This window comes from Schistocerca piceifrons, chromosome 6, assembly GCF_021461385.2.
Source record: "Schistocerca piceifrons isolate TAMUIC-IGC-003096 chromosome 6, iqSchPice1.1, whole genome shotgun sequence".
Lineage (NCBI taxonomy): Eukaryota > Metazoa > Arthropoda > Insecta > Orthoptera > Acrididae > Schistocerca > Schistocerca piceifrons.
The window spans coordinates 532,445,811-532,461,845 of record NC_060143.1 but is presented as its reverse complement, the minus strand read 5'-3'; the positions used below and the strand labels follow the sequence as shown (position 1 = coordinate 532,461,845).

The 16,035-nt window shown below is 43.5% G+C and overlaps 1 protein-coding gene across 1 annotated transcript in view; it reads left to right on the top strand.

The window, feature by feature from the left end:
- Window positions 1–16,035, top strand: part of LOC124803001 (THO complex subunit 5 homolog) — a 160,361-nt gene that overhangs the window by 100,314 nt on the left and 44,012 nt on the right. Inside the window, exon 11 of the mRNA XM_047264107.1 lies at window positions 15,363–15,554. Within this exon, the coding sequence (XP_047120063.1) occupies window positions 15,363–15,554 (192 nt within the window). The remainder of the gene's footprint in view (window positions 1–15,362; window positions 15,555–16,035) is intronic.

Genomic DNA, 16,035 nt, shown 5'->3' with positions numbered 1-16,035 from the left:
ACAAATACGCAAATGAAACTCGCACACACAACTGCAGTCTCAGGCAACCGAAACCACACTGCGAGTAGCAGCACCAGTGCATGATGGGAGTGGTGACTGGGTGGGGGTAAGGAGGAGGCTGGGATGGGGAGGGGAAGGGATAGTATGGTGGGGGTGGCAGACAGTGAAGTGCTGCAGGTTAGATGGAGGGCATGGGAGAGGTGGAGGGTGGGAAGTAGCAGAAAAGTAGAGAAATAAAAATACTGGGTGTGATGGTGGAACGGTGGCTGTGTAGTTCTGGAATGGTAACAGGAAAGGAGGTGGATGGGGGAGGACAGTGACTAATGAAGGTTGAGGCCAAGAGGGTTTCAGGAATGTAGGTTGTATTGCAGGGAAAGTTCACACCTGTGCAGTTCAGAAAAGCGGTGTTGGTGGGAAGGAGCCATACGGCACAGGCTGTGAAGCAGTCATTGAAGTGAAGGATATCATGTTTGGCAGTGTTTTCAGTAAGAAGGTGGTCCACTTGTTTCTTGGCCACAGTTTGTCGGTGGCCATTCATGCAGACAGACAGCTTGTTGGTTGTCATGCCTACATAGAATGCAGCACAGTGGTTACAGCTGAGCTCGTAGATTACATGACTGGTTTCACAGGTAACCTGCCTTTAATCTGATACGTGATGTTAGTGACCTCACTGGATTAGGTGGTGGTGGGAGGATGTATGGGACAGGTCTTGCATCTAGGTCCATTACAGGGGTATGAGCCATGAGGTAATGGGGTGGGAGCAGGGGTTGTGTATGGATGGATGAGTATGTTGTGTATGTTCGCTGGGTGGCGGAATACCACTGTGGGAGGGGTGGAAAGGATAGTGAGCAGGACATTTCTCATTTCAGGGCATGATGAGAGGTAATTGTAACCCTGGCAGAGAATGTAATTCAGTTGCTCCAGTCCTGGGTGGTACTGAGTTACGATGGGAATACTCCTCTGTGGCCCGATGGTGGGACTTCTGGAGGTGCTGTCAGACTCGAAGGATAAGCCGCGGGAAATTTGTTTTTGTACAAGGTTGGGGTGGCAGGACTCGAAGTGAAGATATTGCTGGTGGTTAGTAGTTTTGATATGGACGGAGGTACTAATGTAGCCATCTTTGAGGTGGAGGTCAACATCTAGGAAGATGGCTTGTGGGTTGAGTAGTACCATGTGAAGCAAATGGAGGAGAAGTTGTTTAGGTCCTGGGGGAATGTGGATAGAATGTCCTCACCTTCGATCCAGATAGCAAAGGTGTCATCAGTGATTCTGAACCAGGTGAGGGGTTTAGGATTCTGGTTTTCAGGAAAGTTTCCCCTAATGGCCAATGAATAGGTTGGCATAGGATGGAGCCATGCGGGTGTCATAGCTGTACCCCGACTTGTTTGTAGGTAATGCCTTCAAAGGAGAAGTAATTGCGCCTGTCACGGCGTCATGCATGTCACGGCCCCTCCGTTCCATCCACAGTCAAACAGTGAGGCTGAACGAATGGTCCGCACATTTAAGGCTCAGATGAGGAAAATCCTGACTTCTTCTGCTGATGATGCGCTTCTCCAATTTCTGGTTTCTTACCGTTTCACCCCCATGGGCGACCACAGCCTGGCTGAGCTCTTACAGGGCCGAGAGCCCCGCACGCTGCTTCATCTTCTGCAGCCTTCCACCTTACGGCTGCGGGTGCCTTCGCTTGGCCGATTCAGCGCTGATGACCTTGTATGGGTACGGGGATATGGCAGGCGGCCAAAATGGAGTCTTGGCCGCATCTTACGACACCGTAGCCAATGCCTGTATGAAATCCAGACGGACACGGGTGTTGCAGTGCATCATTTGGACCAGCTTCGGCCTCGTGTGCCAGCAACACCTGTTCCAGATGCCGCTACACCACCTTCGGCTCTACCTGATGCTCGGGATACTGAAATCTCTCATTACTCACAACGCAGTCCTCTCACCATCATATCGGTGCCAGCACAAGAACTGACGCCACCAGGAGGCGTGCCCATGCAGGAACCAGATGACCATCATCTGTCGGAGCAACTCTACTCACCTCCTCCTCCTACGGACGCAGACACATCGCCCATGTCTCCTGTTATAACAACCGGACTTGCCACAACGGGCAGATTGGTGCACGGGGCCTCAGCAGATTCGACCCCCACGTCTCCTGTCATCTCGACCCGTTATCATCGGGGACACTTCCGTCCATGTGGGAAGCCTCCTCCTTGACACTTTACGGCCAGTCAAACAACACCTATGGACATTAGCAATCTACAGGCCACCTCCATCAAGACCTGTGCAAAAAATTCAAAGGGGGGAAAAGTGTTGTGACTTGCCAATCTTTCAAAGTGCCGCTGCACAGTTACGCGCGTCCTCTACATGCGGCACTGTCTGCCAGCCATGCAGCAGCAGCGCCACCTAAGCGGCCAGCCAGCCAGTGGTCGCTAGACTTGGACTCAGTTATGATTTGACTGTTAAAGTGTACACATGTCTTACTCTGTTTACCTGATCTGTGACTTTCATGTATTGCGTCTTCTTTGAAATATATTTGTTCAACTTGAAGTTATAACACCACTGTTTATAGTGGAGATTGTCAATTCATTCCTGTACCTGGGTGGTGTGGTGTGGTGATAGTAGATGCTGGAGCCATAGATGATGTGAATAACTGCGTAAAGAAGGCAAATGCTGCCTTCATACAGCTGTATCCAATATGGAGAAACAGGAACCTCAAATGCAAAACTAAAATTCCTATTTTTAATACGAATGTGAAAGCAGTCGTTCTCTACACCAGTGGAAGATGGGAAAGTAGACAAAAAGATGGCAGTTACAGAACTTGAATAATTAGCTGTCTCTGGCATGCCAAAGAAAAAAAGTAATGAGGATCTCTGAAGAAAAACAAACAAGACGCCTATAGAAGGACAAATGCATGAGAGAAAATGGAGATGGATGGGGCACACATTGAGAAAGCCAGATGGAGCACTCAAAAAAGAGGCATTGGATTGGAATCCTCAAGTAACATGGAAAAGAGGAAGGCCTAGAATTACATGGAAGAGGACAGTAGAAGCAGAAGCAATGAGAATAGGCAATAGTTGGGTGGAGTTGAGGAAAATAGCCAAAGACACAGATGGATGGCGAGTTCTCCTGGAGTGCCCTGTGCCTCCAAAGGGACCAAAGAAGTGAAGTCAGTGAGTCATGTTACATCAGCAAGAACTATTAAATCGGCATTAGTGGTGCATAACCTGGCTTTTAACTCTGCACTGTGGGCATCTATTGTTGTGTTTAATTGCTCACAAAACTGTTTTAAATTTTCCTGCAGATTCTCTTCCAAATTTATTGTCAGGACTGGCATATGGTTAAAACACTAATAAGTTTACAACCACTCTTCTCCAATCAGCCACTGTCAAGGTATGAGTTACTTCTCCAGTCAGTCACTTTCGAAATGATGTGGAGTGGCTCATACTTCAACAGTGACTGATTGGCGAAGAGTTGTAAACTTATTAGTGTTTTAGTTGTATGTCAGTACTGACAAGAGCTATGGAATACATAGATAACTCGCTGCCCTCTGTTGAGTTGTTGTAGGTTGTTTAGCAACTGCTGTTGATACTGCTAGTTGCTGTGTCATTCAAGGGGATCTGTTGAGTACAGTTGTTGTTGTTGGGTTGTGGTCTTCAGTCCGGGGACTGGTTTGAAGCAGCTCTCCATGCTACTCTATCCTGTGCAAGCTTCTTCATCTCCCAGTACCTACTGCAGCCTACATCCTTCTGAATCTGCTTAGTGTATTCATCTCTCGGTTTCCCTCTACGATTTTAACCCTCCACGCTGCCCTCCAATACTAAATTGGTGATCCCTCGATGTCTCTGAACATGTCATATTAACTGATCCCTTCTTCTAGTCAAGTTGTGGCACAAGCTCCTCTTCTCCCCAATTCTATTCAATACCTCCTCATTAGTTACGTGATCTACCCATCTAATCTTCAGCATTCTTCTGTAGCACCACATTTCGAAAGCTTCTATTCTCTTCTTGTCTAAGCTATTTATCGTCCATGTTTCACTTCCATACTTGGCTACACTCCATACAAATTCTTTCACAAACGACTTCCTGACACTTAAATATTTCTTTAAATTTTTCTTCTTCAGAAACGCTTTCCTTGCCATTGCCAGTCTATATTTTATATCCTCTCTACTTCGACCATCGTCAGTTATTTTGCTCCCCAAATAGCAAAACTCCTTTACTACTTTAAGTGCCTCATTTCCTAATCTAATTCCCTCAGCATCACCTGACTTAATTCGACTGCATTCCATTATCCTCGTTTTGCTTTTGTTGATGTTCATCTTATATCCTCCTTTCAAGACATTATCCATTCCGTTCAACTGCTCTTCCAAGTCCTTTGCTGTCTCTGACAGAATTACAATGTCAGCGGCGAACCTCAAAGTTTTTATTTCTTCTCCATGGATTTTAATCCCTACTCTGAACTTTTCTTTTGTTTCCTTCACTGCTTGCTCAATATACAGATTGAATAACATCGGGGAGAGGCTACAACCCTGTCTCACTCCCTTCCCAACCACTGCTTCCCTTTCATGTCCCTCGACTCTTATAACTGCCATCTGGTTTCTGTACAAATTGTAAATAGCATTTCGCTCCCTGTATTTTACCCCTGCCACCTTCAGAATTCGAAAGAGAATATTCCAGTCAACATTATCAAAAGCTTTTTCTAAGTCTGCAAAAGCTAGAAATGTAGGTTTTTCTTTCTTTAATCTACCTTGTAAGATAAGTCGTAGGGTTAGTATTGCCTCGTGTGTTCCAATATTTCTACAGAATCCAAACTGATCTTCCCCGAGGTCAGCTTCTACCAGTTTTTCCATTCGTCTATAAAGAATTCGTGTTAGTATTTTGCAGCCGTGACTTATTAGACTGACAGTTCAGTAATTTTCACATCTGTCAACACCTGCTTTCTTTGGGATCGGAATTATTATATTCTTCTTGAAGTCTGAGGTTATTTCGCCTGTCCCATACATCTTGCTCACCAGATGGTAGAGTTTTGTCAGTACTGGCTATCCCAAGGCTGTCAGTAGTTCTAAGGGAATTGTCTACCCCTGGAGCCTTGTTTTGACTTAGGTCTTTCAGTGCTCTGTCAAACTCTTCATGCAGTATCATATCTCCCATTTCATCTTCATCTACATCCTCTTCCATTTCCATAATATTGTCCTCAAGTACATCACCCTTGTATAGTCCCTCTATATACTCCTTCCACCTTTCTGCTTTCCCTTCTTTGCTTAGAACTGGGTTTCCATCTGAGCTCTTGATATTCATACACGTGATTCTCTTTTCTCCAAAGGTCTCTTTAATTTTCCTGTAGGCAGTATCTATCGTACCCCTAGTGAGATAAGCCTCTACATCCTTACATTTGTCCTCTAGCCATCACTGCTTAGCCAATTTGCTCTTTCCATCAATCTCATTTTTGAGACGTTTGTATTCCTTTTTGCCTGCTTCCTTCTACATGCTTCCTAAAGTCAATAAACCCAACCACCCAGGATGCCTGAGTGTGGCCATTTACTGTGGCCCCACTGGGAGAATATCTGCTGCCATAGACCAACCCTTTCAGTCTTATTACCCACAGTCTCACTCCTGTATAAAAGGTACTTACTGTTTCCTCCTCTGACTCTCCACAGATCATATTACTTTACCCCAAAGTGTCCTGCTCATCACCACTGATGCCATCTCCTTTTACACTAACTTGTGTTTTGCCCATGACCTTGCTGCTATTGAACACTACTTTTCCCTGCACTCGACTGATTCCAAACATACAACCTCGTTCCTGGTCACCATGATCAACTATATTCTTATCTCTCCTTTGACGGCTTCACCTACAAACTAATCCAGGGTATGGCAGTCAGTACCTGTCTGGTATCACTCTGTCTCAATCTATTCATGAGTCATATAGAGGAATCCTTCGTAACTCCCAGAATCTCAAACCCCTCACCTGGTGCAGATACCTGGATGACATCTTTGTGATCTGGAGCAAGGGTGATGATGCACCATCCACATTCCTCCAGAATCTCAGCACCTGGTTCTCCTCATCCCAACAAGCTGCCTTTCTCGATGTTGACCTCCACTTCAAAGATGGCTTCATCAGTACCTCCGTCCATATCAGACCTACAAACCACCAGAAATACCTTCACTTCAAGAGCTACCACCAATTCCATACCAAGAAGTCCCTTCCATACAGCCTATCCACCTATCGCTGACACATCTGTAGTGACGATCAGTCCCCCTTGAAATATACCAAGGACCTCACTGAGGCCTTCACAGACTGTAATTACCCTCCCAACCTTGCCTTATCTCTCCAGTCGCCCATCACCTCCCAAAGTCCCAACCACTCACAGAGGAGCAATCCCCTCATGACTCAGTACCACCAAAGGCTGGAGCAGCTGAATCACATTCTCCCCCCACGGTTTTGACTGTAGAAGGATACAAGATGACTTGGACAGGATTTGTGATTGGTGTAAAGAATGGCAGCTAATTCTAAATATAGATAAATGTAAAATAATGCAGATGAATAGGAAAAAGAATCCTGTAATGTTTCAATACTCCATTAGTAGTGTAGCGCTTGACGCAGTCACGTCGATTAAATATTTTGACGTAACATTGCAGAGCGATATGAAGTGGAACAAGCATGTAATGGCAGTTGTGGGGAAGGCGGATAGTCGTCTTCGGTTCATTGGTAGAATTTTGGGAAGATGTGGTTCATCTGTAAAGGAGACCCCTTATAAAACACTAATACGACCTATTCTTGAGTACTGCTCAAGCATTTGGGATCCCTATCAGGTCAGATTGAGGGAGGACATAGAAGTAATTCAGAGGTGGGCTGTTAGATTTGTTACTGGTAGGCTTGATCATCACACGAGTGTTACGGAAATGCTTCAGGAACTCTGGTTGGAGTCTCTAGAGAAAAGGAGGGGTTCGTTTCATGAATCGCTACTGACGAAATTTAGAGAACCAGCATTTGAGGCTGACTGCGGTACAGTTTTACTGCCGCCAACTTACATTTCGCGGAAAGATAAGATAAGAGAGACTAGGGCTTGTACAGAGGCATATAGGCAGTCATTTTTCCCTCGTTCTGTTTGGGAGTGGAACAGGGAGAGAAGATGCTAGTTTTGGTACGAGGGACCGCCACGCACCGTATGGTGGATTGCGGAGTATGTATGTAGATGTAGATCTCCCATGATGCCCTGGAATGAGGAATGTCCTCCTTGCTATCCTCACAATCACTCCCACAGTGGTTTTCCACCGTCCACCGAGCCTACACAATATCCTCGTCCATCCCTACACAACCCCTGCTGCCATTCCCTTGTCTCATGGCTCATATTTCTGTAATAGACCTAGATGCAAGACCTGTCCCATACATCCCCCCACTACCACTTACTCTGGTACAGTCACAAGCATCACCTATCCCCTCAAAGGCAGGGCTATCTCTGGAACAAGTCATATGATCTACAAGCTAAGCTGCAACCACTGTGCTGTGTTCTACAGGGGCATGACAAAACAACAAGCTTTCTGTCCACATGAATGGCCACTGACAAACTGTGTCCAGGAAACAGTTGGACCACCCAATTGCCAGCACACTGCTCAGCACAAGTCATTCATTTCAAAAACTGCTTCCCAGGCTGTGCCATGTGGATCCTTCTTAGCAACACTACCTTTCCTGAAATGCTCAGGTGGGAACTCTCCCTGTAATACATCCCACATTCCCATAACCCTCCTGGCCTCGACCTTTATTAGTCACCATCCTTCACCCACCTATCCCCTTCCCTGTTCCCACTACAGCACTACACAGCCCTCTATTCCACCAGCACACCCCACAGCTCATCCCTATATGCTCCCACAAGCGGCACTTTACTGTCCCTCACCCCTACCCTGCTATTCCCCTGCCGGCCTGCCCCAGCCTCCTCTTTACCCCCATCACCCAGATTGCTTGTCCCACACACACTGTTGCTCACAGTCTGGCGTCAGCCAGACAGTGGTTGTGTGTGTGAGTTGCATTTGTGTGTGTGTGTGTGTGTGTGTGTGTGTGTGTGTGTGTGTGTGTGTGTGTGTTTTGTCTAATCCAGAAGAAGGCCTTTTGGCTGAAAGCTTACTTGTTTAGCAGTCGTTCTGTTGTCCCTGTCTGTGACTCAACATCTCCTCCATATGGTGAATAGCAATCTATTCTTTTCATAATATTGTCGTAGAAGAAGCTGAGTAGAACCGTGGTGTAGTGGTTATGATACTAAGCTGTTGCACGAAAGGTCCTGGACTGTAGCATTTTAATTTCTATATTCAGTTCGAGTACATTCTAGAAGTATCCACAAATGTAAAGAATCATTGCACTGGAATATTCTGTAGCTGTATATACACTGTATGTGTTCTGGTCTGAGGCAGTTCGCTCCACGCTCTTGTATGTGCAAGTGCTGAATAAACCTTCGTTAAGTGAAGTTCGTGTTCATCATTCAGCTGCTTACACCTTCTTCTACGTGACATTATTCTGGTGGAGACGCTGGGTAACCAACCAGTATGTTTCCACTGCGGACGACTGAGATATGTGGTGCGCTATTGTTTAGAAAGGCAGCAGATATTTGATGATGCCTGCGCCAGAAGACAGCAGACCGATCTTAGCCTATGCCAACTCCGGGACAACGACTATGAACAAGAAGACATGGGTGCAGGATGGTGTAGGTCACCATCGCCGCAAGCTAGCTGCTGGAGAGGTCGCTCCCCAACACGCTGATCAAGGTCTCCATCGCCGTTTAGAAGCTCCAGCCGATCACCTAGCCGCCGCAACCTGGAAAACTAAAGGGTGCGACCTTCCTTGGAGGTGAGGCCGCCGAAGAGAAAAATCCTCCGCCATCGATCACTACAAAAATAATAGGAAACTACGTCGATATCCTCATGGATGGCCGACCAGCCCAAGCTCTTGTGGACTCTGGAGCATCATATTCAGTCATTTTGGAGAAGTATCGTCGTCAGTTGCAGAAAACCGTATTTGTTGACAGCAAAACATCTCTGCTGAAGGTGGCTAGTGGGAAATGTGTAAAACCTACAGGAAGATGTACCATTCATGTGGGTATAAGTGGCCATACACAGCCCTTAGAATTCATCGTCTTACAAGAGTGTAGTCATGACGTCATTCTTGGATGGGACTTTTTGAAAGCTTCTCAGGCAATTATAGATTGCAGTTGCTCGAAGATTATGCTAGAGGAAATGAGATACTGTGGACAGGAAGATGCGCATCCGAGTGTGTGGAGACTATGTGTGCTGGATGAAGTGATCATTCCTGCGGTCAACGCTAGGAAGGTAACTGTCATGTGTCATGCCACGCATCAACCCATGGATCTTGTAGTGGAATGTAAGAGAGGCATACCACTGAGGAATAACTTGGTCATCCCAGCCTCTGTCATCTCATTTAAGAATGGATTCGATGAATTGTGGGTAGTTAACTCACTGAGAACCATAGATCCTTCCAAGACACATGTGCGTAACAAGTGCTGAGCCATAAGTTGAAGAACAGCTGAGCGTCATAGAAACCTCCCATGCCGAGTCTGTGGGTGAAATTAGTGCTACCTTGACTATCACCAAATCTCACTAAGGAACAACAGAAGAAGCTACTTGCCATTCTTCAAGAGTTCTCTGAATGCTTCAGTCCACAGCTGAAGACCAAATTAGACATATCGAAGGTGAAGCATCGGATCAGCACTGGAGACCATCAACCAATAAGCCAGAGAGCTCACTGTGTGTCAGCAATGGAATGTCGAATAATCTGTGACGAGGTAGAGAAAATGATGAAGAATGACATCATTCAGCCTTTGCAGAGCCCCTGGTCGTCACCAGTGGTCCTCGTCCCCGAATTAACAATACACTAGATTGTCTGAAGGGGGCTAAGTTTTTCTCAGTACTGGACATGTACTCAGGATACTGGCAAATCGAAGTAGATGAGGCTCGTCGTGAGAAAACTGCATTCATCACCCTTGAGGGCCTGTATGAGTTTAAGGTAATGCCGTTTGGTTTGTGTAATGCACCAGCAACTTTTGAACAGATGATGGATAATCTTCTATGTCACCTGAAGTGGACGATGTGCCTTTGTTATTTAGATGACATAGTGTTCTCAGAGACATTTGATGAACATATAAAAAGACTGAGGGCCATTCTTAAGTGTCTCCAACAAGGTGGACTGAAACTTAATCCATTAAAGTGTCTCTTTGGAGCAAAAGAAATCAAAATACTTGAACATCTTGTGTCAAATGAAGGTCTGTGGCCAGACCCAGAAAAGGTGAGAGCTATGATGGAATTTCCTATTCCTAAAATTATTAGAGACGTGAGAAGCTTCCTCGGATTATGATCTTATTACCATCGTTTTAACAATGACTTTTGTATCAAAGCCAGGGCACTCCAAGAGTTGTTAAAAGCTGATGCTAAATTTATCTGGGGTGGTGCTCAACAAGATTTATTCGATGTGCTGTGAAAAGCTCTGGTGACTGACCCTGAGCTCGGTCTGTATGATGAGAGAGCACCTGTAGAACTACACACAGATGCTAGTGGGTATGGGATCGGTGCTGGTCTGGTGCAAATGTCAGATGGAAAAGAGAAGGTTATAGCCTGTGCTTCTAAGACACTTACAAAAGCCGAGAGAAACTACTCAACTACAGAAAGAGAATGTCTTGCTGTGATCTGGGCCATATGCAAATTTCGACAGTATCTCTATGGAAGGCCATTCACAGTAGTTACAGATCATCATTCACTTTGTTGGTTGACAGGCCTTAAGGATCCAACAGAATGACTCGCCAGGTGGGCACTATGTCTTCAAGAGTATGGTATTACCACAGTGTACAGAAGTGGAAGAAAACACTAAGATGCCAACTGTCTCTCAAGAAACCCCGTGCAAGACCATCAAGACTTTGATGAAGATAGTGACTGTCTTGTTGCACTCAGGTCTCTCTGCTGAACAGAAGAAGGATGTCAAGATATCTCAAATTATGCTTGCCGTAAATCGGTCAGAGGATGTGAAAGGACAGTTTAAGGTAGTTAATGGATTGCTTCGCAAGAAAAAATTTGATCGGTTTGGAAAGAGGTGGCTGCCATTGATTCCTGAACACATGCGCCTACATGTTCTACAGAAATTCCATGACACACCTGAGGCCTGACATTTAGGATTTATTAAGACATACAATAGAATCCACAAGAGATTTTTCTGGCCAGGTTTATTTAGGAGTGTCCATCACAATGTGTCGCACTGTCGAGAGTGCCAGAGTAGAAAGGCAGTTCCTCAGAAACCACCTGGCCGACTCATACCAAATCCACCAGCCGAAACACCTAACCAGTGTGTTGGGATTGACCTCCTCAGACGATTTCCAACGTCTGCTAGTGGCAATAGATGGATTATTGTTTGCACTAATTTTCTGACACGCTATGCCATTACAAAAACTGTGAAAACAGCCGAAGCATCTGAGGTAGCCAAATTCATCATGGAAGACATTGTGTTAAAACACAGTGGCCCAAGGTCGTTAATTACAGATTGAAGGAAAGTTTTTTCCAATCGAATCTTGTGACAGAGATAAACCGTTGGTGCAACGTTACTCATCACATGACAACTGCCTACCATCCGCAAAGTAATGGGCTTACTGAACGCTTTAATAATACCTTGGCCAACATGCTATCAATGTTCGTCATTGTCGAGCAGAGCAACTGGGATGAAGTGCTACCTTTCGTGACGTTTGCCTAAGACACTGCCAAACAAGACACCACAGGGTTTATGCCATTTTTCCTGGTGTAGGGGCGTGAGGCGACTACGATGATGGACACTGTGTTTCCATTCCCTCCTGATGAAGTGGACGATGACTACATTGGCCAGGTGTTAACCAGAGCTGAGGAAGTTCAGCAGTTAGCTCAACTCCGCACGCTGCAGGCTCAAGAAAATGATTGCTGAAGGTATGACGCGAGCCACTGCCATGTTGTCTACCAACCTGGTGATCTTGTCTGGATCTTCACTCCTTTTCGGAAGACTGGTCTCTCTGAGAAGCTCCTCAGGCGCTACTTTGGACCTAATAAGGTTGTAAGACAGTTGTCTGATGTTACTTATGAAGTTGGAGATTTCGACCCCGACACAAGACGATGAAAGATCCGAGATACGGTCGACGTCCTTCGAATGAAGCCCTACAAGAATCCTGCAACCTAGGGTAAATTTGAAGCTCCAGCGACAGGCAACAAGCGGAAAGGTGACAATGAATGTGGTGGCAAAAGAAGTTCTAAGAAGATCGCCGCCAGGGCGAGCATCAGTCATCAGGAGTCGGAGTATGCAGGACCGATGACTCGTTCCCAGACTAGGAGGACGTAACACTGAGACGCTGTTCTCTTCAGGAGGGAGCAGTGTTGTAGAAGAAGCTGAGAAGAACTGTTGTGTAGTGGTTATGATACTAAACTGTTCCGCGGAGGGTCGTGAGTTCAAAACTCACCTGGACTGTAGAATTTTAGTTACTTTATTCAGTTCGAGTACATTCTAGAAGTATCCACATATGTAAAGAATCATTGTACTGGAATATTCTGTAGCTGTATATATACTGTATACATTCTGGCTGGAGACAGTTCGCTCTGGGCTCTTGTATGTGCAAGTGCTGAATAAACCTTCGTTAAGTGAAGTTAGTGTTCATCATTCAGCTACTTACACCTTCTTCTGTGGACAGTGTTCTCATTTTTTTAACTACACACTTCTTAATATTCTGTTGTTAACAACAGTGATAATTGCCCAGTAAAACTTCAGTTAAAATTCCAAATTCTGCTTGAATAATTTCCCATTTTGTAGTTATTATTAGCATTCTTCAGGAACTTGGTCCAATTCCAACATTTATTGTTCTGGATGCTGTCACAAAGATTCCAGATTGTGATTTTCCCTCCTTTGAGAATATTAACTTTTCATAGTTTTGATTTTTAGGTGAGCTAAAAATTATTGAGCACTACTCTGCGCATTATAGCTGTTGACTGCAGCTGTGTAAATTTCTTGGACTTCCCCTCTGCAGTATGTAATATTACTAGAAGGAAGATTCTTTAACTCAACATAAAATTCTTTTAAATAAATACAAAGTGAATCTTCAGTAGTGTCTTCCACATATTCCATATATTTTCCATATATTCCCTACAGAACAGTACAGTTAGCTCTTCTAAACTAGACCTACTGTTTGTTCATGAATTGTTCCCAATATTGTTAATGCTGGAGCATTTACTCTGAATTTACTGCAAAACCCCAATCTGGGATGATGATGCATGAAATGTGCGGAGACGGCTTCACAGGTACTTTCTCTTGTACAGTTACAGCAATCGCCATCCCGTACAGAAGACACTATGCATCCCTAAGTATACTCACCACTTACAAAAAAACATAACAAAACCACACAAAAGTTTTGGTATTAAGCCATTATTTCTTCCATTGTCAAATGTAACACCATACTTTCAAAAGCTGCATTTTGACTAGGCGCATTTTACTTTATTTAAAGCATCTTCAGTTTTCCTTGTTTTTGCTCCGTGAGAGACCTTAAAAAGAAAAAGACAGCATGTATATACAGCCTATACAAAATATTCCTTTGCTGGAGACAATTGATTGCCAAAAGTTGTATGAAGTGATTCAAGACATTATTGTTGAGTTAGGCCTTTATGAAAATAATAAAAAACCTTCTCATGAACTTTCTATTTTTTTGTCTGTTTAATTGCTTACTGTAAACTACTCAGCCATTTTCAGATAATAAATGACAAATTTTAAAACGGTAATGTTACATCACAACAGTTCCATCTAGAAATTGTAAGAATTTAAAAGATGACCCTTGTAGATAACTTGGCCTGGATGCTAGAGGTCTTTCGCACCAAGTATAAGATTATTTTTATAAATTTTTATTTATTTGTTTATTTTTTTAAGGTAAAGAAAATAACAGAATAGTTCTAATAATGTTCCTGTCTTGCATGGGGTGAAGTGTTGTTGCCATCAGGTTTTCAAATCTTTTCGCCAGTAAATAGTATTCCTCAAGTGATTGTGGAGTGGTATCTTATTGGAAGTGGCAACCAATAGCTCATTTTCATGCAGCTCATTGTAGTTTTATTGTAACAGAACTCATAATGAGTGACATCGTTTTCAGTTTTAAACTGTTTCTTTAAGTTGATAGGAAAATTTTAAGGCTTTCACAGCTGAAGTCACTCACCCAGGAATACTTTTGGCTAGACAATCTCTGTAGGTAGCATCAATGCAGAAACTGGTGAACAGTTGATTGCTCATAATTTAGTACATTGCTCACAATTTAGTACCACTGTACAGACAAACTTCTAAGAGCCTGTACTACAAATGATTGAGAGTAGGGGTACCATTTGGGATCGAATCAAAGGAATACTTTGCAGATTAGGACTGAGAGATTTGAACAGGGTAAAATTTCTTGCGTGACTAACAGCTGAAGAAGCTCAGCTTCATTTTAAAATTACTGAAGTGTGATGGACATACATAGGACAATAAATTACCTAACAGTAATCTAGGACACCCGTTAGAGTTACAGAGAATCTCAGTTTCCAATGAAATACATTGATTGACTCAAGTGTGGACACTCTCGCAGTGCTCATCAATTTTTCTTTGGCTTATGTTTGGGACTCACCTCTGTATTGAATTTAATGTGTCTGTGCACAGCTTCAACAGTCCTTGTCTGCTCTGATTCCCTCATTGTACCACTGTCGACCCATCAGGTTCTCAGTAGAAGTGGGGGGAACTGTTCAGAATAATCTTCCACTGCTGTAAAGACAAGAGGAAGGGGACATACCCATGTGATCAGCACCTGGACAAGCTATAGTTGATATTAGTCACCAGCACACTTTCAGCACACTGTTTAGTCCCCCTTAAACATCCCAACAACCACCACCACCACTTTCAGCACACACCCTTCGAAACACACTGCTGTTATAAAATTTTGGATAGGTCAGAATCCTGTTACACACGGGGTTTTAGTTTTATCAGATGGCACAGCTGTCTACAATGTGTTAGTCTTTTAACATAGTTTATTTAATTTGCCCTCAGTTTTAACCAACAGTGAGACAAGGAACATTTAAAGTTTTGATTAGCCTCGTTATTTGTTCCCAAATGTTGAGAACAAGATTTTGACATGTCCTCAAAGTTTTCCACCCATCAGTGAGCTGCATAAATACGCTATACTGTGTAACACATATTTTATTTCTCAGTTCTTAATAAATTTTGTAATATGGTGCATAATGAAAATTGTGAAGAATTCTGATCAGAAAGTTTCTAGTAATGAAATATGGATACCATTCATTTGTGAAAATTGATTTCATTGTGTGTCATTGAAGATTTTCTTGCTTTACAGAAACTGGTGTTGTATCTGTGCCACATACACTACGTAAAAATTTTCCTGCAAAGCTGTGTTGTACGCTAAGTTCTTGGCAACCAGTTACTTGGGAAGAATATAAGAGTGCTGTGTACACTGCCACTCTGGTGAAAGAGAACTTTGTTACTCATGCCGACTCATTCTACGTGTGTGTTTTGACCAGAGGAACTGGTAGGTGTTTGTTAAATTTTTATTTAATGTGGCAAATTGTGTCTCACAAGTAGCAGAGAACCTATTTTCAAGGAAGTATTGACATACAGTAGTTCTTTTCATTTTCAATTTACATGTTAACTAATAGATTTCATATTTGTGTATTGTTGCCAATGTGAATGCAGTGGAAAACCTGCATTTTACTTTGACTGGGCCTATAATGAAGTAATGTAGGTGTGGTATAATATGGGAAAAGACTGAAAAGAGTCAAAAGCTATTGGTGGTAGAGGAGTACAAGTTTGCATCACATTATTCTAAGTATGTCACAAGGAAAGTTTGAGTGGCTCTGTAAACAATAAAATCAAAGAACATATGTCTCAATGAGTATTGCAGCGAGTATTGTATTGAACAGCTTCAGTAACTGGGAGGTATATGTACATAGCTATTTCAATTTTGACCCCACTTCAGATAGTATTGTTCAGAGTAGTAACAAGTAGCAGGA